General features: G+C 40.8%; 1 protein-coding gene across 9 annotated transcripts in view; it reads right to left on the reverse strand.

Moving 5' to 3' along the window:
- Positions 1 to 26,047, reverse strand: part of PRR5 (proline rich 5) — a 94,323-nt gene that overhangs the window by 20,266 nt on the left and 48,010 nt on the right. For all 9 annotated transcript variants that reach the window (XM_061472046.1, XM_061472043.1, XM_061472045.1 and 6 more), the window contains 5 exons: positions 24,910 to 24,990; positions 18,433 to 18,481; positions 17,667 to 17,724; positions 11,195 to 11,286; positions 8,876 to 9,016 (listed from right to left, as the gene is read on the reverse strand). In XM_061472046.1, coding sequence (XP_061328030.1) covers positions 8,876 to 9,016; positions 11,195 to 11,286; positions 17,667 to 17,724; positions 18,433 to 18,481; positions 24,910 to 24,990 — 421 coding nt within the window. The remainder of the gene's footprint in view (positions 1 to 8,875; positions 9,017 to 11,194; positions 11,287 to 17,666; positions 17,725 to 18,432; positions 18,482 to 24,909; positions 24,991 to 26,047) is intronic.

The raw sequence follows: 26,047 nt of genomic DNA on the forward strand, positions 1-26,047 counted from the left end.
TTGCAAAATACCTTTCTGACAGATTCCAGCCAGGCTAAACAATGGCTTTTCCTCTTGCCAGCATCATCTGCTTGATTGCAGCATGCTTGCTTTTAGCTTTGCATTTGAATCAAGAGCACAGCAATCCCCTGGCTAATGACTTAAAACCAGAGGATCCATTGTGAAGAGCACATGAGTGAGGAGCGGTCCCCTCTACTCACTGCACCCATGGCTTGCCCACCACAGCTCTCACCCTCCTGATGGATGGCTGCTTCTCAGCAAAACTATACCACCAAGGCCAGCTGGTTCTCTCACAGCAAAACCATGTTGTACTGGGGATGCTCGGCATGACTGCCCACACGGCTGACTTGCAGTCATGACCTGTCACATAGCTGTCACCTTGTGCTGCAGAAGTTTTTCTGCAACCACCCGGTAGCTCACCAGAAACAGGAGAAGGCTGCCAACAGATAACAGTTTAAATCAAATAAAGTAATCTGACTCCTGCTCTGTCACATGATTAACTGTTTACCTTTTAATTGCTTGTAATAATTGGGTAGTGACAAGTTAATGAATTTCACAGTATGTGTCACATATCACTGTGCCACATGGTTGTTTCTTCCGCAGCTGCAGCAGAGCTAAGGCTAAGTCTGTGAAATTACTGATAGAAGACAGTTAACCCTGTCCACTCACCATGGAAGAAAGGATGCCTCTGAGAGACTCATTCAATCACCGCCCTGTCTTTTCCAGACTGCAACACACAGCCTTTTTATTTTTGGAAGAAATAAACCACAAAGCCCCTTGTACAAGCCCCATGCCACGAGCATGGTACATGCTGTCCCTGTGGGCTCCTGGTTCTGCCACTATCAACCACAGACCAGGAGAGGAATGGCTTGGGGTAGGCTTGGGTGGCACTACAGAGCAGAAGCTTCCGTACTTTTCACAATTCTTTCCCTTTTCAGTGCACCTTCTGGGGAGAAGGCAGAGGCTAAGGCATTTTATGTAACTTGTTTTAATCACCCTGTCAGCTTAAATAGGAACACATCTTTCCATAATAATAAAATTTTATAGTACAGACAGAGAAACAGGCAAGCACCAAAACCCCAGGAGAAATCACTCCTGACTGAAAGCAAACAGCTGCCAGAGTTGCTTACAAACAATTCATACAGGAAATAATTCATTTCGCTCCTCTCTAATTACAGGGGACTCTTCCACGAAGTTGCCATTCACACCAATGTGGGCAAACCACTCAGTGCCTGCTGCTGGGGGACACCTCCTTTCTAGGGAAAGGACCTCTGGCTGTGCCCTCGTCTGTCCCCAGACCAGATGGACAGATGGCTGCCTGCCAGAGTATGTAACCAGCTCCAGCTCCCACTGCCTGGATGGCAAACTGAGCTTCACAGCATCTGCATTTCCAACAGCTGCTGCCCACATCTCCATAACTTGCTCAGGTCATCAGTGCTTCCAGGAGGACTCTGCAGTTTGGACATTGCTGAGCGATGCTTGTCAGTTGAGACTGTCTAACAGGCCAGTGGCACAGTTAGTCCTCCATGTGACTAACATGCTGCCAGTTACTAGCTTCTCTGCTGTCTTCCCTTCTGTCCCATGAGAAAAGAAGATGGTGTTGGGAGGAGAAAAGAATCAGAAGGTAATGTATGGGAAGGTAAAAGGTGACACAGAAGCCTGCAAGATGATGGAAGAAGCTGTGCTGCCAGCAAGCACTGGTGTTAAAAATGCAGTAAGCACTTCGGAGCCCCATGTCTGCCACAAGAAGGGCTCAAGGAGCTGAATAAGCACATGGGCTGCCTCTGAAATCTCCTGGTGGGAAGTTTCTCTGCTAGCTGTGTGCTCAGCCAGAAAGCTTTAGGCAGTAAGAAGATGTAGGCATGGTGGTACCTGCACAGGGGACTATCGAAACCACTCCAAACCGAGCTGCAGATCCAACTGGAAAGTGACGTTGACTCGTCTCCAAAAAACCATGGGGAAGCATATGTATGCAACACTGCAAAGAACCCTGCAGCCTTTCTGTTGGACATTACTTGTGTTTTTCTTCTTGTGAGCAGGGACAGGTGAAACCCAGCAGGAAGAACAGGAGGTGCTGCACCAGTGACCCCAACTGCAGAATCGGCTCACCTGGCTACCTGCATGGACACAATTCAGTCACAAAGAGCAAAAAGTCCTCCCCTTTTGTGCTGGGTACCATCACTGCCATAGCTGGTGGCACCTGGGATGGCTCCCAGGTCTGTGGTCACATACGACAGCCAAGAAGTGACTTGGGATCCCATCCTGTAAAGCTCTGGGCAACTAAACAGCCACAATTCCTCTGTGGCTTTGTCTACCTGGGGACACTCAGGAAAACGAAATTATATTCACTAAATTAAGAAGAGAAAGCTGTTTAGATAAGTTGTGCTTAGGCCTCTGATGTAGAACTGAAGTGTGATTAATTTGTCTCCCTTCCTACCCCTTTAATTCTCAGAATGAGTGTCCATACAGAGTTTTAATGAGGTTTAATTAATTGTCTTTAAAAGGTAGCTTAGATTAACTTTCTTATGTTCCCCCTGTGGACAGCCCATGAATTACAGTATTAAAGCACCATGCCTCAAAGGATTCTTGCACCATGGGAACCTTTCCTACTCAGAGTTTTTCGATAGTCAAAATTTCTAAGCTATCTTTTATGCCAGTTTTAGTCTACTGGCTCAAATGGGTCCACAAAAGACATTTGTACAAATTAATGCAATTAAGTTAAAACCTTCCCCTCTTATTTGATAAAATCACAAGTTCTGCAGGGACATTCTAATTCAAGTTAAGAATTGTTTTACAGATTTAACTCTGGGTTGTTAAAGATTAAGGATTTGCCTACCAATGAACTTATAGTGGTTTTAATAGGCCAGTTTCATTAATGGAGGCAAATTCCAGGAGACAGACATATATTTTAGTATAGATAACCTGGTTGAGCTGAGGTTCAACATGCATCTAACTGACTTGAGCTGAAACAACTTACACTTAGGTTGCACAAGTAAATTATTATGGGCTAAGGCAGTCTCAGGTGCCACAGGCGGCAGCTACACCAGAACCCTATGCATGCCCACTCTAGCCCCAAGGCAAGTGTTGAGTAATTTGAAGGAGGACAAGACCAAAGTGCAAGACAGCAAACTGGCAGTAACTGCGGGGAACCTGATGGATCATGTCAGGGCACTCTAAACAACTGCTGCAGTGTTTGATCAACTCCATCTGAAGCCATACCTTTGGTAACCTTCATACTTAAAGTGAGGTACTCTTAAAATGCAGTGTTAATGTACACCCAAATGGAGTTTGCACAATGCAAACTGCCTTCTAAAATTATTGTGTTTAATTGACATGGACAAAGTTATGGTCATGTTCCACTGAACACCGTCTTTCTGTTAAAGAGGAGGGACAAGGCACACATTTGAATTACTACACCACAGTGTTCATGAGACTGGTTCATATGTAACAAAGCAAAACAACTACAGTATTTTTATTTTGCTTTCCTGCTTTCCCACTGCTTAAGATTAGAGAAGTGGCAACACATAGCATTGGCAAATATGATGAGAGCTAGTTTTGGAGAGCACCTGATTTCAAAATGAAATCTGTTCTTTTCACATGGCAATGCACTTCCATTGGCCTTAGTTACAAAAAGGATCCACATGAGTGGAGATATTTCAACCTCTGTGGTGCAGAAATGGAGTCTATGTTGGAACTAATACTGATAAAGCCCCTGTCAGTCAGGCTTACAAAATGGTTAAGAGCAACCACACTCACCCCCCCAACACTGCCCCTAGAGAAAACACTCTTGTGGTGAGCCATGAAATAAGTGCCAAGTGGAAGCAAAGCTAAAAGCATTACAGAGGGAAAAAACCTCTGATGTGGTTTCCTTCCTCAACTATAAGCCTACAGCTTGTGAATGGAAAACAGATAGCCACTGACTGTCACTGACTCATGTTCTTACCACTTACACCAAGGTCCCCAGCTATGGCAGGGGAATTATTCTTGATTGACAATGAAGCAAGTCAGTTACTACTTTGGTGAGTACAAACAGTGCATTTAGTGCTCCTGCCTGGCACCATTGGCCAACCAAAGTGCCAGCCAATGGTTGGTACTTGCTCCCCTTCACTGCATTCTGGCTAGTGCTGCTGTCACTGTTCTGAACTTCCTGGTCAGTTCTCAGCTTCTTGTCTCATACTCATTAACACAGCACATCCTAACCTGCTCGAGGCAATACCCCACAATGTACATGAAATAGTTCTAGCATTTTTGCTGCCTCCATGTACAAATGATTCGCAGCACCAGAAAACTAGCACAACAATGAAAACCACATGAAGAAATTAAAAATCAAATATGAGTACTCAATAGCAAAAAGGTCAAGACTGTCCTTCAAAAATCTTTTTCTTACAACAAATGAATGTTATGCCTTGTTAAAAATGGTGGCAATACAAATTCATTCCAGGATAACAAACCTGTGTCAATTTAATTATTGCAAACTCCACTTGCTGGTAGAGACAGATACTTGCTGGTACTAAGGCAGACGAAGAGAGAGGATATTGCTTAGAAGTGAGTGCTTTTTCTACAAAATACTCTTAAGGTGCAAATCTTGAGGACCAGGTTCTCAGTTTTACGTATGTCAACACAAAGCAATGAAAGACTCTTCCTTTTGCGTCAGCCAGTGTCCCAGCTTTAAGATTTCCTACCTGACTCCTTATGTGCTTATGGGGCTGATGCAAATGACACAAACAAGCCACCCTCTCACCAGAAGGAAGAAAACGCATTCATGCACAACCCAAAGGAAGTGCATGTGGTTTATGGTGATTTATTGTAATTTTTTTTTTTTAAATGTATTTTAAAATACATTTATTGGTTTCTACTTTGTCTTATAAACCAGGAATTCAGAAAAAGGTAAAGAGAAATTAAAAGCATGTTAAAACATCAGGCCTGCACTGCTTTGTTCAACCTGTGCTTCAGGTCTAAGAGACTTAGTAAGACAACCTCTCAAAAGCAACCACCAAATTCGAAAGCCTATGGCTATAAAAATTTGACCCCAGCTGACACATATTGTAGTGTTACAGCAAATCTGTTTTCCACAGGCGGGACCCTGTAGTTTTCTCATAGCAAAGGGTGTTTTGTTTTTAACCACTACCCTGCCTTCAGTTTGCTATGTGGCTGCTGTGATGGAAAACTAGAAGTCTAGATTTTGCTTTCAGCTCTTTCAATGGGTTTTTCCACCCCGTTAAAGTACAAGTAACTGAACTTATATTTAGGAATTTTTTCAGAGATAACAAATTGGTCCCACTGTGCAGTTTTATGTATTTATTTTGTCTTCTTTTACAGAGAAAGACAACAGACAAGGGAGTTCAAACAAAGCTCAGAGAAGCCAAAAAGGAAACCACAGGTTTTATTTTTCTCTTCAGAGCTTATGTTTAGTGAGGCCTCATCCCTCAGCACGAAAGATACTATGCTGTGCTCTTCTAGGGTTTTTAAATACTATGGGTTACCCAGAGAGATTCTGTGAATGCAAATAAACCTGATGGTAACTGAAAGACACAGATAAACACTCTTAAATGCTTCTCCTCCAATATTCTCAGACCTCAGGAGAGATACCTGGAGAAAAGATGTTCCGATTTCAGTGGCAAATGTCGTCTTTGACAACATCCTTTGGGAAGTAAGTCAGATTTTTTACCCTCTAGTGGTAGTTTTGCACTCTTTGGTTCGCAAAAGCACAAAGGAGAAAATTCTTTTCCAATCTCTACTTCTGTTTATCCTTCTCCCTCCAGCTTCTTAATTTCACCCAAAGAGAAAGGTCATCAAGGCAAGACCAACTACTTGGCATAGTCATGTGAGCTCTACCTAGAGCCTTGGGCAACGTGGTATAGGGTGAGGCAACCCTGCCCATGGCAGGGGAGTTGGAACTAGATGATCTTAAGGTACTTTCCAAATGAAACCATTCTATGATTCTATAATTCTTTACTCAGCCATGACTCTGCTCTTGAAGACCCTGCAACTTAAAACAGGAATATCCTGAAGGCACTTCATCTTATGTTGCCTGTAAAGCTGCCACAAAGGATTAACATTTCAGTTTGTGCATTGTAATTGGGTCAGGCTATGCTGGCCCGTTTACAGTGGACAACAAAAAAGGATACAAAGAAGGAAAAAAAAAAATAAGTCACCCAAACAATGAAGTTCAGGCCCTTCTATTCAGGAGGTCTTCGGCAGAGTGCAGCCCGCTGAGCAAGCAAGGAACGTGTGCAACTTGCAATAGGTCAGTAACTTCACAGGAGTCAATGAAATTACTCACATGCTGAAACCAGTAAAGCTAACACAAGCTCAGGTAAAATGTGTGCTTACTGAGTTGTTTTGCCAAATCAGCAACTACCTCCTGAATTCAAAGTCCAAGGATTGCTGCAGCTTCCATTTCCTCTTTAAAAAAGCTTCCTTTCCACTCCATAAGGAAATTGTCTTTACCTGACAAACTGACAGATCTTTTCCTGTACACTACAAGAAACTAAAACATGAGCAATACCAGATGCACCCTGCATTAGTTGCCAAATCTCTGCCACTTTAATCCAGTCTAACAGGACAGACTGGTGATTGTCAGCACGGGCCTTTGTCAACCTGTGACCTTCAGCTGACATTACAACTGCTGTCTTGAAGAACATGGCCTACTCCTTAATTAGGTAATACAGCTGCACGAGGCTCTCCAGAACAAAAATAGTTCAACTTAGCACTAAGTTCAATACTTGGTCCAGGGTCAGCATCACTAGACTCATTTTCCAGCCATAGGAGTCCAATCCAGTGTCACTGAGATTCTAATGGAAGAGATACACAAGGTAGATAGAAACAGGGATTAGACAATGCCCACACTGAGACACCATCTCCCAGTCTGGAAAGTCCCCACACATAATTCCACCATATGCTCTTTGGACAGCTGAATTGTCATCTCTTTTCCAGCACTACTCACATGTTCAGTTAAACTAAGACAAGAAAATTCCATTATTATGCCATAAATGTATAAAACCTGTTTTTGTTTAATGTGACATTTGAGCCTGGGAAAAAGCCTTTGCTCTGAAATCCAATTATTGACTAACACTGCTAAGCATGTAAACAGCTAATTCTCAGATCTTCTTTTGACCTTTTCCTGTAATTTCCATTAGATTTTAAACCACAAGTTTGGCAGAGCTATTGCCAAGAAAGGGCTTTCACCATCCCCACCACATGTAGGTAACGTATGCAGAAATAAACGCCCGGGGCAAACTCCCTTTCACTTCATTATTGATTTCCATCAGTATATCTGCAATGAGAATGGATTTGGTCTTTTACCCTAAGCAGGCATCCATCTTGTTAACACTTCTGGTTGTTGAAGAAAGCAGATGTGCAAAGCAACAGTTTCTTGTAGCACTGATCCTGCCAAATGACTCCATATCACCTCTTATGAACTTTCTAAATCAGGATGTTATTCAGTTCCCAGCTCACCACTGAATTCATTCGAAGCCGGATCCTGCCCATAGCCAACAGACTCTCCCATAAAGAAACCACAAAAAAAGCCTGTAGATCTGTTAGTAATGACACTGCTGAAGCCTGGTTTAGAATGCATCTAAGAAGGGATGAGGCCTGATAGACAACCCTCCTGGGATTAAGTTTTTTGCGATGGTGCTCTCTCTCATGTGGTGTCTCTGGTGTCTATTAACACAGCTGGGTTCACAGTTCAATTATGTGAATTCTTTGATGATTCATTATGCAGTTAAAACCATACTCCAGTTTTACCCTGAGGCTCCTCTCCTCTCTCCAGATACTAATTTCCATGAAGCTCCTAGGAATCTTAATATCTCTGATACTACTGTCATTGTGCCACAGTCAGCCAGCAGTTTCAAGAAGCATTTGGCAAGATGGAGGGTAGGGAGAAGTGAGACATGAGGCAAGATGGCAGACCTATCATATAAGTATCTTTTTCTGAGAAAACTAGGTTCAACGCACCATTATACACACTCCAACAAGTATACTGTGATAGCAGGGGTGAAATACCATTTCTTCACGCAGCAAAGAGAATCTTACTCCTTGCTCTATTTTCATCACTGAACTTTAGATTATCCTGTTATTTAAAACAATTTCAAACACAGAACTAATTCATATGGAAATGTAGAGCAAAGAAACATTTTAAATGTGAGAAACTATATCCTTTCATTTGCTGTAAATCAAATTGTTTATTAAAAAAATCACCAGCCAAGAAAATCTCAACTTCCTCACTTCCGAAGAATCTGCTTCTGACTTTCTCCCTTCATTCTGCCTTTCTCCCTTCATTCTGCCTCAACCTTTCTTCTCCTCAACACAAACTCATGTTTTCTTTAATTAAGCAAAAAAATCTTAAACTTGCTTTTTGCCTGGAATTCCCCATTTTGTTTCTCCTCAATACTACTACTGAAAAAAAAAACTCTAACACTTAAGACAAATAACAGTATCTGGTCTTAATGGTTTTATATCAACATCTTTGACAGAATTTGGTTCTAGTGACCAAATATGACCATGATTCAAACATAAACTGCCTACTCCAGATGTGAAGGTTCATATCCAGAACTGCTAATGCAATAACACACATTTAATGTAAGTCACGTTATTACCACATACACTGATCTGCTTGCAAAATTTTGTATTTCAAGGCCCAAGTTTCAAAACAAGTCTTTACTCCCAGGCTCTCTGGATCTTTAGGCGTGAGATCTGAACCTCTGCAGTCTCTACTTTTAGGTATCAGGACCACAGTTAATTGCACAGAAGCTCTGTAATTCTGCGTAAGAAGTGTTCAATGAATGCGCAAAATCAGAGACTGCTTAAGAGGGCTTCAGCAATACAGTACAAAAAGATAAAGAAAACAGACTGAGAAAAGTAGCCAATTTACCTGGAGTATTAACAGCATCTGAATAATAGAAGGTGGAACTCTGGCCCGAGAACGTGATAATGCATCTTCCAACTTAATATTGAGGGTAATTATATTCCTAAAGTGCAGAAGAGCCAGCTGCCGAACTGAGGGCTCCTTCCCCTTAGAAACAGAAACAAAGCAAGACAGATTATGAGCAGCGTGAAAATGAGTTTCAATATCCACTGTCAAAATTCCTTCCTCCACTTCTGAGGGATTACAAGAATGGTAAACCTAAATGAAAAGCAAAGGAAACATACAAAGGACACAGAGCAGCCCACAAGTCTGAACAGTGAATTTGATTTGGCAGTAATGAATGTTGCACACAATGACTGAGCCTGACTGTGTGCGAAAATGGCGGGGTGCAGTGTTGGGGATTATATCTGAGCACAGGATATATATGAATATTTTGTACTTTAATGAAAAGTATCATATATGTTTGGTTTGGGGGTTGTTTTTTTTTGGGTTGGTTGTTTTTTTTTTAAAGCAGGGTTGAAAAAGAGAATTTCTATTGCTTCTAAAGATTTTTAGTACTGTCTGGTTACTGTCTTCAAATTACAATGGGAATCCCAACTCAGCCCACCTATGGATCCCCCTTTTCTCTACAGTCTGGAAGACTTCACTATAAGGCATGAGCAGAGCTAAAGTTTCATAATGCATTTTCAAAGACATCTTTTTGCAGGTCAAGAATACATTCTCATTGAAGAAAATCTCACCTGAAGAATACAATGCTAGGTCTGCCTGCAGAGATTAACACTGCATGCCTTATGAAGGGCTGTAAAACTGTTCCTGTGTCTCGCATCAAGGTTTTTACTTGGGTGTATATGGCTGTACATACATACTCTTGCCTGCAGTTATGAGTGCTGCCAGCCAAATATTAGCACTTCCGGAAAGTCTGGTACACAGCTAGTACTGACTTATCTTAGTTTGGAATAAAGAAGCCTGACCCAATTCCACTCCACCTCACCCATTCCTTTTCACTTTGTTAGCAATTTATACTGAAGGCCGCAAATTTGCTACAATTTCTAATGAATTGAATTCACAAGAGCACCAGCTGGGCTCCTGGAAGTAACCTCAGAGCATCAGGTACCCAGATCTATTTGAAATTGCATGGGATTTAAGGTTCTTACCCCCTCTAGGCTCCTTTGAAAATTCTAGCAATTATTTCCATCTCAATGGTGAGGAGACTTCTGTTGCTAAATTATTTTCAAAGGCTTCAGGAACACAACAGTGAAAAGGAGTATTTGATGCATTTTTCAGAAACATCTGACTTCTAATTTAGTCAAGTGCTTTGGAAAACCAGGTTGAGAGCCTACCCATATCTCTAGGTGTTCAAATGCCTTATATTTGAATTATGCGGAACACAAAAACTCCCATTGTGTTCTAATACCATCTTATTTCTATCATTTTTGAAGCTTCTGTTAGTAAGACACAAGTGAATGGGTGAAGTAGCCCTGCCTGTTTTTAGAGGTCTTCCCCTTCAGAATCAAATTCTGTGTAAAGCTGAAGATTTTCCACTGAATTCATGCCTGTATGATCTGCAAATAGTAATACCATTAACATTGGCACAATTGTTTTAGGCATAAAGTCCACCTGGAAAAATGGGAGAAGGTTTCTGAAGTTTCCTCAAATATGTTTAGGCACCAATCTCCTACTAAAATCCTTAGGCATATAGGAGCAACTCCAGAAGGTCACTTGTACCTATCTGGTACAAGGATTTCCTTGGGATTTAAGTGACAAACAACACTCTATGGCCATCACTAAATTAGAAGATTGATCCTTCATCTGAATCAGATCAAGTACCTATTGTGCATCTAAAATTACCAGGGTCAAATTCTGTGCTCATGTAAATTGGTCTTACTCCACTGACTATTGCTGTGCACTTGCAATAGCATAGAGTTCAATCTCGGAAATACAATTCCTTTTCAAAAATGGAGATTCTTCCAGTACAAATTCATATGCAGATATTTAAGTCAACACAGCTCCACTTACTTCACAGTGTGCATAGTAGACCTTATCATTCATAACCTTTTTTGACTTTTAGTGTCAGTTGGCAGAAGGAATCACCATCCTCTCTGCAGTCCACTTTGGTTTTCAAAGTTCCCCTTCATTTTTTTCACACAAGCACTTCAAACCTGTTTGCATAAATAACTTATTTGCATGACATGGCTATACAGAACAGCTGCACTGGGAGGTTGGCCCAAGGAGAGAGACTTAAGGATTGCATCAATCTGTTGATGAACCAGTAAGGCTGCTTTTTCCAGTTTTTCAAGATTCTATAGTGACAGAGTGAGTTTTCACCTGCACAGGATAGAAAATAGCCTGAAGCATGGGCAGGACATCACTGAAAAAAAAGTCCCAGGTTTCAGCTAAGGTATCCAGTAGTTTCTGCCCTGCAAAAAAACAAAACAAAACAGTGAACTATTTATGTTGCAATAAGTAACTGTGACAACTAAGACATGTAGGAAACAACCTGAGTATGCTACTATACACAAAGATGAATCATGTAACAGCTCCTACTAGCAGTATGGAAATAGTATTCCTTTTGTGTATCAGATCATTCAGTATTTGTGTCTTTTCAGGTGACACATCTGATGTTCTTAGTAAACTCAAAGACTTTCAGGTTAGAGCTTACTCAAATTTTCTGAGTATGAAGAACAAACAGTAATAGCCCAGGTTGCCTCCTCCTCCTCTTCTTGCAGTTAATACCTTGTGAAAGGAGAGCAGTAGGAGGAGGACACAGCATGTTAAACATGGAAGCATTCCTGCAGAGAAATCCCTCCCCCACCACTCTCCCCTCTGTCCTCCAAGCAGCAAGGCAGCAGAGCAAACCACTCTTTGTGGAGATGCTCTACAAAGCAACCTCTTAAATCAACCCCTTAAGTTCCCTGTATCTCTGGCTACACAGAAAGTCTCACCCAAGATCTATGGAAAAAGACGGTGTGTTGAGGCTCTAGTTTTTACTGTAACTTTCAAAGGATGCAGTCAAAATCTGGATTCTGGCTTCAAATCTCTGTTCCCCAGAATAGCCTGTGTGACCTTGGGCAAGCTCTTTAGCATCACTGTGTCCCTAATCCAACTGTGAATGGAGAGCAATGCCACTGCACCTCCACCAGCAAGTATTATGGAGATATATGCATCAATGATTATGAGGCATTCATAGAAGACAATATGGCTTATCAGGAAGCAAATTCAATAGCAACCAATCAATATTACTATTGGTGTCAGAATCAGATACTATTCTTAATTTCTGTATTACAGCATTACTTAGGGACTCAGCCAAGGAACATTTTGCCCAGAATTACACACATATCACAAAGAAACTTTGCATGAAAGCATCTCCTACTCAAAGTTAGCCAAGTGCCAATCTTTATTATGGGATACTTGATCTCCCTGCATTTTTAAGTACATGACAAATAGCACCAGCTCTGGCCCATCTGCAACTCCTGAATTATTCCTGGGTTAATGACTTTAAGTGCTTTCAGTGACAAATGTGGATCACCATGCTATACTGCAGCTGCAGGCGTGTGAACCACGCCAAGGTCTTTGTTTCTGTACCACCAGGCAGGAGCTCTCTCTGTCCTACACACTTGCGCACAAGACTGAAAAGGGTGTTCTTGGTTTCAATTCTTTCCTAAATTTGCCTTGCATTAATTCCAGTGAAACACAGCAGGGAATCTGGTCCAAAACTGCCTAGCAACTGTAGCAGTAATAATAAATAATAATAATAATAATAATAAGTACCTGTGCTAGTTTTGGCTGGGATAGAGTTAATTTTCTTCGTAGTTGCTTGTATGGGGCTGTGTTTTGGGTTTGTGCTGGAAATAGTGTTGATAACACAGGGATGTTTTAGTTATAGCCCAGCAGTGCTTGCACAGAGCCAAAGCTTTTTTTTCTGCTTCTCACCCCACCAGCAAGGAGGCTGGGGGTGCACAAGAAGCTGGGAGGGGACACAGCCAGAACAGCTGACCCCCACTGACCCAAGGGATATCCCAGACCATATCACATTATGCTCAGTATACAAACCCGGGGAAAGAGAGAGAAAAGGGGGGGACATTCGGACTGATGGCATTTGCCTTCCCAAGTAACCGTTACACATGATGGAGCCTTGTTGTCCTGGGGATGGCTGAACACCTGCCTGTGACAGGAAGTGATGAATGAATTCCTTGTTTTGCTTTGCTTGTGTGCACAGCTTTTCCTTTACCTAATAAACTGTCTTTTCTCACTTTTACCTTTCCAAGTCTCTCCCCCAGACCACCAGGGGAGAGTGATTGAGTGGCTGTGGTGTGCTTAGTTGCCAGCTGGGGTTAAACCACGACAATGCTGTTGCATTATAACCTCCATACTAGTGTCTGAAATATGAAGGTGTTCCAAAAAGATAAATCTGATCATGAAGGAGAAGCCAAATCCCTCTATGCCTTGAGGGCAGTTTTAAAAAGAGTTAAATATGCTAGTTACCCACAAGCTAAGGTTAAGTGGAAACTAAGCCCTTACAAATCTGGCTGTAGATGTGGGTGTTGAACATCAGTCATTTTCAAATCTCGCTGCTAGAATTGCATGAAATCAAATTACCCTGTTGAGATAAACATGCATTTACTATCGTACATTCCTTTCATCTTGTGGCCAGCTTACTTTGTGAACTGACGGATTTCTGTACAATGGCTCAGAAAGGCTGCAGGGTGAAGTGCCTTTGCCAGGCAGGCCTTTTACAGGGGGCTCTGGAAGAATTCCTGTGGTTTGTTGATGAACATCTTTCACATGGAGGAATGTGACTTTCACTTCCATTCAAGGATATGTTTGTTTTGCCATCAGGCAAAGATCCCTACATTTACCAGAAGCATTTGCCAGATTTTAGGAACCTGAGTTACTCTAAATGCTCATTTCAGTGATGCACGATATAGTCAATTTTGTATGACATAAAAATACATGCAGTACTTTTCACAGTGCTTCTAAAAGCTGAGACTCCTGTAAGAAATACAAGAATAAAAAAAACCCACTGCAGGACAAAAACCCTCTAAAGTGTGCTCTGAAGTGATCATTTTTCACTTTTGAAAACTTCAACACCAACCGGATAGGGAAACTCAAACCCTGGGATGTGGGACAACCTGAGATTTGAGGGCAGGACTGCTGCTGCTGCCCCAGGAAGGGAGCCCTGCTCAGGATGGAAGCTCCCAAAATTTCTGTGCTCCCAACTTTGTCTTGGGTGTTTTTGGAGCCATCACTGACTACAGGATGGACTCTGCAGTGCTGCTGCCTCTGCTGCAAAGAACCCCAAATTCAGCCCTGGAAACTCACATCCATCTACAGCTCCCCAGGCAAGTTACCAAACAGCTGTCTGTCAGAAAGACCTCTGCCTCTTGCCAGTTTTAGTGAGCTCACATTTCTGAGGGTGGACATGGAAAAAACATCGTCACCTTACCAGGATTTCTGACCATATTTTAAGGGGCAACCACAAAATGATATATTAAATTAAACCCAAAATAAACATAACAGCTTGATGATTTTTTTTTATTTGCTAAACATGCTCCTACATTTGAAAACTATTTAGTGGTCTCATATTTCAGTTTTTCATCTCAGCTTTGATCTCAAACTTTAGAGATAGTATATTTTTGATTTTCAAACTAGCAAAACCAAAAGAAAAATGGGTTGGATTTTGGTAGGTCTCCCCATTTAATTTGCTGATTTGATACTTTAAACGCAGCTTCCTTTGTGATTTATACAGAGCAGCTATGAAGGCCTTGACATCCTTATAGCTCCCCTTATGCTCTGCAAGCTGGTATTTTATATAATGGAAGAATTCTGTATTCAGCTAAAGAGTGCGTACTCTTTGGGGGTATTCTTTTAATGTGAAACTTGTTGTCTTTTTGCAGTTTAGGGCTACTGTCTTCTCATCAGAAAAGCTGTGTCCCATAGCACCATCTTAATCTGACCAACTGTACTGTCAGTGATGAAAGGTCACATCTAGAATTTATAGATAGCTGAAACTAATGGAAATAGTTGTCTCTAGGATAAATATACTGCTTAAACAGCATATTTAGACTAAGTGGTATTATGACTGCAGCTTTGGAAAAGATGCACTTCTTTAAAATCGCCTCAAGACTCCCCAAAGATATTCAGGCTGTTTACATAGCAATAATTCTTCAAGATATGCCAAAACCATTTCATCCTTTGATGATGTATAGAATCAAAAAATCATTTAGCGTGGAAAAGACCTTTAAGATCAATGAGTCCAATCGCTAATCCAGCACCGTCAAGTCCACCATTAAACCAGGTCCCTAAGCGCCACATCTACACATCTTTTACATACCTCCAGGGATGGTGATTCAACCACTTCCCTAGGCAGCTTGTTCCATGGCTTGACAACCTTTCTGGTGAAGAAATTTTTCCTAATATCCAATCTAAACCCCCCTTGGTGCAACTTGTATGCCCACATCTAGGACAAAACAGCATATTTAAGAGCACATCTAAATGCCACACAATAGCATAAGACATGAAATGAGGGTGATTGTAAAATGACACTTCGGGTGGAGGTTATCACAGAATGGTTTTGTTTGGAAGGGACTTTCAAGATCATCCAGTTCCAATTCCCCTGCCATGGCAGGGACAACTTTGACTAGGCCAGGTTGCTCAAAGCCCCATCCAGCCTGGCCTTAGATGCTTCCAGGAATGGGGCAGCCACAGTTTCTCGAGGCAACCTGTGACAGTGCCTCACCACCCTCACAGTAAAGAATTTTTTCCTAGTATCTAATCTAAATCTCCCCTCTGCCAGTTTAAAGCCATTCCGCCTTGTCCTATCCCTACATGTCCTTGTAAAAAGTCCCTCTCAGATTTCTTGTAGGCCCCCTTTAGGTACTGGAAGACCTTATATTGTTATAAGGTCTCTCGGAAGCCTTCTCTTTTTCAGGCTGAACAAGACCAACTCTCTCAGCCTGCCTTCGTAAGAGAGGTGCTTCAGCCCTCTCCTTGATGTTTACTTCCATAAGGTGACACTTAAAGAAGGTGCAGACAGACAAATGGCTCCTTGACCTGTCTGACTCCATTAGGTATACATGAATCCAGAGTAACTCTTAAAAAAACCTACAACATTATTTTGGACATAGCCAGGCACTTCAAATAACTGGGATCTTAGTGCTTAGTTTTTGTTTATTAAGAAATTTTAGTCTATTTTTCTACTTTTCCTTAATTGAGCAGGCTATAACCGAACGAGAAGGAAGTGTCCATGCTGCAGTTAGTCTTTCCCTTACTTTCTTTCTGCTCCTCTAGGCAGTCACCTCTCCTTTGATGAAAATCAATGGGAACACCAAGGCAGGACAAAAAACTGCAGGAACAAAATGATACAAACTAATCCATAGTCCCAGGAAGATAGCTGAATGCATCACACTGCCTCCAAAATAGAATCATAGAATCATAGAACAGTTAGGGTTGGAAAGGACTTAAGATCATCAAGTTCCAACCCCCCTGCCATGGGCAGGGACACCTCACACTAAACCATATCACCCAAGGCCTCGTCCAACCTGGTCTTGAACACTGCCAGGGATGGAGCATTCACAACATCCCTGGGCAACCTATTCCAGTGCCTCACCACCCTAACAGGAAAGAATTTCCTCCTTATAGCCAATCTAAACTTCCATGTTTAAGTTTTAACTCACTACCCTTTGTCCTATCACTGCAGTCCCTAATGAACAGTTCATCCCCAGAATCCCTATAGGCCCCCTTCAGATACTGGAAGGCTGCTATGAGGTCTCCATGCAGCCTTCTCTTCTCCAGGCTGAGCAGCCCCAACTTTCTCAGCCTATCTTCACACAGAAGGTGCTCCAGTACCCTGATCATCCTCGTGGCCCTTCTCTGGACTATGTTCCAACAGTTCCATGCCCTTTTCATGTTGAGGATACCAGAACTGCACACAATACCCCAAGTGAGGTCTCACAAGAGCAAAGGGGCAGGATCACCTCCTATGACCTGCTGGTCACACTCCTTTTGATGCAGCCCAGGATACGGTTGGCTTTCTGGGCTGCAAGCGCACACTGCCGGCTCATGTTCATTTTCTCATCGACCAGCACCCCCAAGTCCTCCTCTGCAGGGCTGCTCTGAATCTCTTCTCTGCCCAGCCAGTAGCTATGCCTGGGATTGCTCCAACCCAGGTGTAGGACCTTGCACTTGTCATGGTTAAACTTCATGAGGTTGGCATCAGCCCACCTCACAAGCGTGTCAAGGTCCCTCTGGATGGCATTCCCTCCCTCCAGGGTATCAACCAAACCACACAGCTTGCTGTCATCGGCAAACTTGCTGAGGGTGCACTCAATCCCACTGTCCATGTCAGCGACAAAGATGTTAAACAAGGCCGGTCCCAACACCAATCCCTGAGGGACACCACTCGTTACTGGTCTCCAGCTGGACCAGTAACCAGCCACTGACCACAACAATTTGTGTGCGGCCATCCAGCCAGTTCTTTATCCACCAAGTGGTCCATCCATCAAATTGATGTCTCTCCAATTTAGAGACAAGGATGTCGTGTGGGACAGTGTCGAACGCTTTGCACAAGTCCAGGTAGATGACATCAACTGCCCTAGCCCTGTCCATCAGTTCTGTAGCCCCATCATAGAAGGCCACCAAATTGGTCAGGCAGGATTGCCCCTTAGTGAAGCCATGCTGACTGTCAGCAAGCACCTTGTTGATTTTCATGTGCCTTAGCATGCCTTTGCTGCATGCTGAAAAATGCATTTGCTGAAACTCCTGCGACAGATATAGGTAGCCATGCCAAAATCCAAGTTACCTTCATAAAACCGGATCTTGTCCCTTAGGATCACCATGCCTTTTGTGAGCAGCTGATTCTGTAAAATAAAATACAGACTACCTTTACTCAATTCTGTACTTCCTTACAGCCATCACATTACACATTTTGTTCTTTCTTAACTTTTGACAGTGAAGGGGGTCTTTTGTTTTAATGATCACTCATCAAAGGACTCCTCCTGTGTCCACCTTGCTTAAATCACTTGGGACACTTGTCAAACACTAAAATAATCACCGGCTGATTTCAGGATACAGTACATATTCTGTGCAGTACAAAGTGCTTCTCAAACTTCAAATGGCTTACCTACAAAGCATGTACTGTCTTAGAGAAGCAGAAAAATACTGCTTCAACAGATGGCATGTACTTATTGCTAAATGTCTTTCCTATTAACTATACTACAAGGAACTTAACTGATTTATTCAAGAACTTACAATTTTAAGCTAAAAGAGAATGTCTGAAAGTCTACTGAAAGACAGCAATGTCATCCAGCAATACAGGACTGCATAAATCCATTCCATGGTTTGGGCTTCCACTATCTAACTAGATATACATATATATAAAATTCAAATCTCGTTAGTCCATAAATAACACAACACAGAGAAGTCAGTGAACACACAACACAGAGAAGTCAGTGAACATCTCTGAATGGTTTCAAGGATCTCCAAATCAGCATTTAGAGCGGGTGAAATGGTTTTGCTTAGTAGCATATTAGGAAATCTGATTTAAATTAAAGAAGACACATGCCTACCTGTAGATATTCAGTAAAGAAGGATCCCAGTTCTGTTTTCAATAATTGCCTGTATTAAAAGAATAAGAAAAGGCTCTGCATAATTGGCAAATTGTATTAGTTATGCACTGCATGGAAAAGGTGAGGTCACTAATAGCAAAATATTTTCATATGAACACAGAGCCTGTCAACAATGCCTAACTACAAATAGAGCAAACAGGTTCAACAATACCAAGACTCCCAACCAGCTTCTATGTGATCAAAAACATCTGCTGTGCTTTTAGATGGCTCAGTTCCACAAATACATATGAAAGAAATTAAGATTTGACAAAAAGAGGATGCTTTCCCTCTCACATCTAATCCTTTTACAAATGCTGGAATTGTTTTCCTGCTGTGCTAGGGCTTCAGTGGTGCCTGGCATTGCAGACATGGGAGAACTCCTGGTGCTCTCTGCCCATCTGTGGGTCTAGGCCAAAAACTGAGCATGTGACTTGGCTGGCATGTTCACAGCCAAAACATCCCTGTCCTGCTTGAGGCTGAAAAAAAGAGCTGTGCCAAAATATTTAGAGAGAAACCCAAAGCAGGATGACAATTCTGTGGGTTTTGTTGTGGGTGTGAAACTTGGCCAGTTTCCACTGAAAGGGTCATGATTTTCCACTCAGGAGACTCAGAACAGCTTAAGTTTCATACATTTTCAGTCAAAAAGCAGGTAGGAATTTAACAGCTTACCTCTGCCTATTATGACTCCTTTACACTAAAACCTACAAAGCAAACTCACTGAGCAAACCAAACTCATAAGCAAAAAAATTCCCACAAACAACCCTCAAATTTGAAAACAGAATTCAATCCGATTCCCGAGCCCAATGTTTGTATCCAGATAAAACTCACTACACATTGCCAAAAAGCTGTATTAATGTCTCACACATTGGGTCCTAGATATACTTCTCTGCACTCAGGTTGCTATTTAGATGCATAAATGAGAGGTTGGACCTTATAGAAGTGTAGTCCCAGCTGGGTTTTCTAAACACATGAAAATCTGGCCTGGAGCTCCTTTGAAAACCTGACTCTATGATCACCTCAGGTCTCATGAAGAGTGGTATGAAATTCAACTTAAAATCTAAATACCTACTTCACTTTGGGTAGTTCTGTAAGTTATAGTTTCAGTAGCATGTTATAATCTATCTCTTTGGGTTATGTCTTTAACAAATAACTAATCAAGTTTTTTAAGTAGTAAATAAATACATATGGTTTAGTTAGTCCAGCATATCCATACGCTCCATGAAAAAGTCTGCAGGAGCTGGATCTGATGTTTTTAGCACCACATGCTTCAGCACAGCCTCTTGAGATCTTCTGAAAGTTCAGGGAAAAGAGAAGAAGGTCAATCTTTCGGAGGCTGAAATACAGTATCTTATTTATTTATCTATACTGCCTCATAGCACCTTATGTAAACACTCCAGGCATAAATGAAATAGAAAATAAACAAAAGGAAGGAGTTTTTCAGATGTTCTTAAGCATCAAAATCCTTTTCAGCTAGAGACAAACTATATACGGACCAAAATTTTCAAAGCCAGCTCAGGCTTTAGCCATAGACCTTTCCACGGATGGTCATTGTATGGCTAGGCTCCTTGGCCTGCTCTTACAACATATGGGAGAGAACAAGCCCTGCAGTGCCCAGAGACTCCATCCTCAATGTTACTCACTGATAACCTCTTAGCAGGGGTTAAAACTCACTTCCCCCAAAGACTGTTAAAGTCTTAAAGCCTTAAGAGTACGTCAGCGAGTACAAGAATGTTACAGACAAATTGTAGTAATGCTCACCCAAAGTAAAAATTTACTGTCCAGGTGGTGTGATTTTTTTTCTGGATCAGAAGCAATGGCAATGAAGGTTTTTCTCACTTTTAACATAAATAATAACTATTTTTAGGGTTAAAGTAACAAGAAAGGTTTTTTTTTTCAGTTTTGAGTTTTCCTATGATAGAGACAATTTATTCCCATATATCTCTTTGTGCCACTGATTCAAAAAAAATCTTGATACTTTATACTGACAGGTTTTGCTTAATCTTCTACCCTCTCCTCAAGCTAGCAACTCACTGAAATCTAGTCCCAGATTCCTCATTGTCTTGAACAGGCAATTTGCAAATACCTTAGCTTTTCATATTTTAGGTTCTACTGATAATTCCTGGTATTTAGGGCAGGAAATACAGAATTATGTTCTACTTGTCCAATAACTAGTCCTCTGATAAAATCCCACCACATTTTCATTTTTTCAACTGTAAGTGAACTAAACAACCCCCTTGTAGCTAATTATATGCACTGGACTGCATCACACCAACCAGTACTTAGCTACATTAGCATCTCTATTTACAGGGTAGAGGAAGAACTGACAGCACAATTAATGTGTCTTGCTTTGTGAATCCCTAATAACACAAATACTTCATGCTACTTAATTAATTTCTAGTGAAATAGTGAGGCCCTCAGGCCACATCAGAGCACTGGTGTTTGATGTCCTCTGCACCCAGATTCATCTCAGATTCATTTAAAAGAGATCCACAACAAAACTGGGTCCAAGACATTGCTTGTAATTTTGTTTTTTCAGCCTTGCAAAATTTTTCTCAACAAAAATCAGCTAGGTTGTCACCTGTCAGATCTTGGATCATTCAGATTACTGAATAATCATAGATACATGGGCATCATGATAGAATCCAGGTAAAAATCTGATTAAACCTAAATGAGATCCCTGATCAGATAGAAGACCTCACTTCAAGCACATCTGATTTTGAAGCCAGTCAAGGGCTCTTATGAAGCTTTTCTGTCATTGGTATCAGGTGTTTGCCTGAAGTTTAATAACTACATAAATTAAGATGAGAATATACATTCACACAAAATATGATAAAATAGCTCCTGAGTTTTCTGCAACCTCCTGCTGCTGCTTCTTTGGTTTATTTTGAAATTAACTCTTGCAACATTACTCAGAATAGAAAGTCTAACACTGTATAATATCTGTTAAATTAAATGAAGCAAATGCAAACATGCAATTTTACTAGATTTGAACTCTTGCTGTGAAAGAGGAAATGCCACTAAAATGTGCTTTGTTTGCATCAAATCAGTATCCTGAAACTCAGAAAAGAGGCAGCTATAAATATGTATTAGCTTAATACAGGACATCCGGCTTCCACTGTGTTTCCCTTTCCTTCTTTTTCTTCCTTGATTTACAAGTGGTGTAAATAAACACTTTGAAATGACATAAGGTACATGAAATGAAAAAGGAAAAAACACTATACAATTCCTATACAATTATAATCACATGCACCAAGAGAAACACTAAACAGTAAGTATATGCATATAGATCTTTATTACATGACTTTTGAATCAATCCGTATTAAATCACTTAGTAAGGGCTCATAAGAAGTAATGTACAGGCCATACACTGGTGATACTCCCAGTTACTGGAGTATCTTCTCATCACTTCACTATACTTCATTAGCTTGAGCAGTTATTCAGGAGTTACAGTAATATGAGAGAGACACAAATCTCACACTGTTTTTCTGTAGTAGGGCTTCTGAGAGCTATGAAACTCCATATTTAAGGCCACTTTCTAATTCCAGAAGAGTGCAAATGGTGTCAGAAGACATTGGTGTACAAGTGGCAGCTTTTGAGAATCAAACCTAGAAAAGTAAATGGTATTGTACAATTTGTACCCACTGATATTTTCTTAAATAATTAGTGCATACATAACCAGGGTTCAAAGCCTCGAGATGTGTGTTCAGAAAAGGAAGTTATACATATTCGTTTGCATGTATGTGACATGCAATAGTTGAATATATGTGACATTCCTGAGTCAAAATGGTGATGTGCAAATATTGCAGGTTAAGCTGTTTATAAATATTTACACCTGGTCTGTGAGTCAACTTGGATATTCATGGTTTAATTATGAAAGTATCCCAGAATATGCTGTAATTAAAGTGGTAAAATAAAATAACTTCTTTTATTCCTGTTATTGTTGGAAAAAAACTGTTTACCTGAACGCTTCTGCACTCAAATTCTGCCCAGCGGAAATAATGGCTATTTGTTTCTTTGCATTTATGTACTGGTGGGAAAAATGCATCTAAGGCAATCATGAGGCAAAATACACTTGTTCCAATTCTGAGGTCATGTTTATGAATCAGGTATTTTTGTATTCAATAATAACACTAACCCAAAGAAAGTTATTTTGAATTAAATAACAATAGCAGTAAGCCAGATATTTTTGGCTTGTGTCAAATCAGTATTTCTTAGTTATGCTTTGAGCTGAATTTAAGTGAGGCAAAAGGGCTTTGTATGCAAATCGTTAGGAGGCCCTAAAATGTTATTGACTGTAATCAGCAATAAAATGAAGCAAACACCAGGAATGCAGTAGCTTCTGGCAAGAGGCCATGGCTGAGCATGTGAACAGGCATACTTAAAAAATACCACTACTATGCTCTCATTTACAGACAGATCTTCTGGCTGTTGCATCCTGTTTGCTCACTCGCAGTTTTCTCAGCTTAACTTTTCTATGAATGAAGCAAGCAGGACACACATGAAAACACAAAAACAAACTCAGAATTGTCTCTTGAGAGGGTGGACAGCTTTTGGCAGTAAATTAGAAGGCTGTTCAGGCCAAGTTGGACACGAGAGGGAACAACCTCAAAGCAGCAGTAGAAAAGAACCATCCCTGAAAGCCATGCTGCATCTCTCCACTCACTCATCCCAGGACAGCTACGCTGCTGGTGCCTCATTTATGACAGCAGCTTGCTAGCTCAGTCTAAATTTCACAGTATTTTGTGCATCAGTTCAGGTAAAAGTCACCAGGCATTCCCCCAAAGTGAGTGATCAGCTGAGGTAACAAGAAAGCAGTGTTATCCTTACCCTAACAAAAAGAAATGGGTCTATCATGTGGAAGCAAAGCCTATCATAAAATGGAAAAAAAGAACAATCTATTTGTAATGTCTGTCTTCTGTTTGTTGGTTCATACAAGACTGCATTTGTCTCTGTCACATCAGCAGATAATTTTTTCTCTTCTCCCTCACCAGCAGATGAGCATCCTGAGGCAAATGCATTGGGCCAGGAAATCTCAGCCCAGAACCATCTTTTTTTGTCATTCAGATAAAGCTAAAGAATCCTAACTACACTTCCAGTAACAATGATTAACTATTATTCCAATAACTAACTTGAAATGATTGATGGATCATGCTAACTGACAGCCATCCTAGAAAAGCTATTCTTTATGTGTCACTTTCTCCCCAGAGAAGCAAGAAATAGCTGGAGAATAAGTTTCTTTTAATTTCAAAAGACAGAGAGAGCAGGAAAAAGAGAAATCACAGACTAAATGTCATTTGCCTGGATATTTCCACAAACAAAGGAACCAGACAGGGCCAGCTATTCCAGACTGAGAACCAAACAGGGAGAGATAATCCCAGAATATCTGGATATTCTATGGATATTGTCAGATTCTGGAACATGGATTGAGTGGGAATAAGCAGTAAGGGAAAGGGAATCACTGAGGCTCTTATCTGAAGACAGCTAGGAAGGTAATAAGCTGTCTGTCTTTTGGAAGTGCATATTCTTTCCTACCTTTATTCTACGGTGTTGGGCATTGGGCCAAATTTGTAAAATGAAATCTGCTACACATTGCCCTTGTCAAGGAGAGAGGGTTTAGTAAGCAACTAGAAGTGCTAGAAAACGTAGTAAAAAGTGAAGTGCTGTAAATCCAGGTATCAGCTTATCTCTTGGTAAGCTTATCTTTACAATTATAATGTAAATAATTGGCATGGTAGGATTTTCAGCTTCTCTCTTGGGGGTTTTTTTTGGTTGGGTTTTTTTTTTTGGTGGGGTTTTTATTTTTATTGGTTGGTTGGTTTGGTTTTGGGTTTTTTTTTCAGTTTAGTTTTTCAGGAAGAAGAGTTCCCATTATACATCTCACTCCTATTTAGTCTGTTGCAAACGGTATCATCAAAGTATGAGAAAGAAGTAGGAACCTTAAACTGTGTTACTAAGGTCACTGTGTTGAGAAGACAGCTTTATAACACAACATATTCAGCTTGTGCAGAAGAAGCAGCTAGATGTTAGGGACCACCAGGCTTTACATCCTTTGCAGATGAAAGGGAAGGACTTCAGAGCTAGGCCTGACACCTATGGAAAGGGCATCGTTGTTGCAGCAGAATAGGGCTGCATTACTAGAGGGGGTCCCCATTTTCCTTTCCTTAATTTCAATCTGGTATGTCAAGATAGACTAAAACAATCCATCCTCCACACATCTGAGTATCTCTCTTGCAGAAGGAGGAACTCAGTTCCTACTGTGCAATGAGGTGTTGACACACACATCAGCAAAAACTATGCACTGAGGCCAAATTGACAATACTGGTTGAAACTACCACTGGGAAAAAAATCCGCTGTAATACTGCTGTAGGAGCTTTCTAGCGCAAGTGCCAGCAGACAGTTCTGTGCTAAAGACATCTTGTGTAAAGGCAAGTCTCTTACCTGACTCCTTCATTGAGGTTGTAAAGTTCATGGTCCGGGAGACCCTTACGCTGGAACACCGATATTACTCCATTGTGGATACTGAAAGAGGACATCAGGAATCATTAGCAATCAATCACATTTTAGAAGGGTATCACTTCCATAATAAGTCTAACATCTCTGCGTAGGCACTTCAAGACCTAAAGTCATAGATGACTGCAGGTACCCCATCTCAGATGCCTTAAAGGGAATTACTGCCTAGAAAATAGATGGCATCTTTAAAAATCAGTTCTTTTTTATTTGCTCCAACTTCAATATTTGCACATCTGAAACCACCAATTTCAAAAAACTTAAGCTTATTTATTTATTTTAGATACTTTAAGCATATTAAGTAAACTTCTTATATATATATTATGTTAAGTATTTTAAAGTTTATTTTTGTCCCTATGGCTCACTACAGATACAAGTAACAGCTTCACTATGAGATCGGTGATGATATTCCTGCAATTGTCGGCATATATTTGAACTATGGTTACTTGATTTCTTTGTCAACAAATCAGCATTTATCCAGGCTAGACACTGTACCTGAAGTTTAACCCACAATACAGAATCAAATTACCAGAAAGCAATCTCAAGAATGGTTAAAATTCTTAAAAAAAGAATAACAAAGAAACACTGGACAATTATGAATTTTAAGTCAATTTAACCAATCTCTCATTTACTTTCAAAAATGAAACAAAAGACAATGGATAATTGGTTACAAAGACTGATTCCTATCACTGCTAAGTCATTTTTCAAAGATGCACACTCTTGCTTCAGCTAAAGGAAAGGAAAACTAAGTCTGTGCTAAAAGAACAAGTCTAGAGTTCCTAACGCAGACAGCAAGAGAGGCAGTGATATGCTCAGCATAGGCCAACCATCTGTCCTACAAAAATGTTCCCTTTTCATTTTCAATGACATTTTAAACTGTTCTGCAAGCAGGAGTTCCTTAGAGGTGATGACTTTCTTTTGCAATCAGATGCAACCAAAGACAGGATTGAAACCACAAAATTCTCTAGCTCAACAGAAAGTCACATACCCAACACTGCCTGTTTCTGGGGCACGTAGTCACCAGCCCTGTAAATTCAAGGATGCTCAATGGCAAAAGTCTTCAAGGTAC

Source organism: Pezoporus flaviventris, unplaced genomic scaffold, assembly GCF_033815535.1.
Source record: "Pezoporus flaviventris isolate CSIRO_AGI_PZ_B2104156 unplaced genomic scaffold, CSIRO_AGI_Pfla_v1 ptg000070l, whole genome shotgun sequence".
Classification (NCBI taxonomy): Eukaryota; Metazoa; Chordata; class Aves; order Psittaciformes; family Psittacidae; genus Pezoporus; species Pezoporus flaviventris.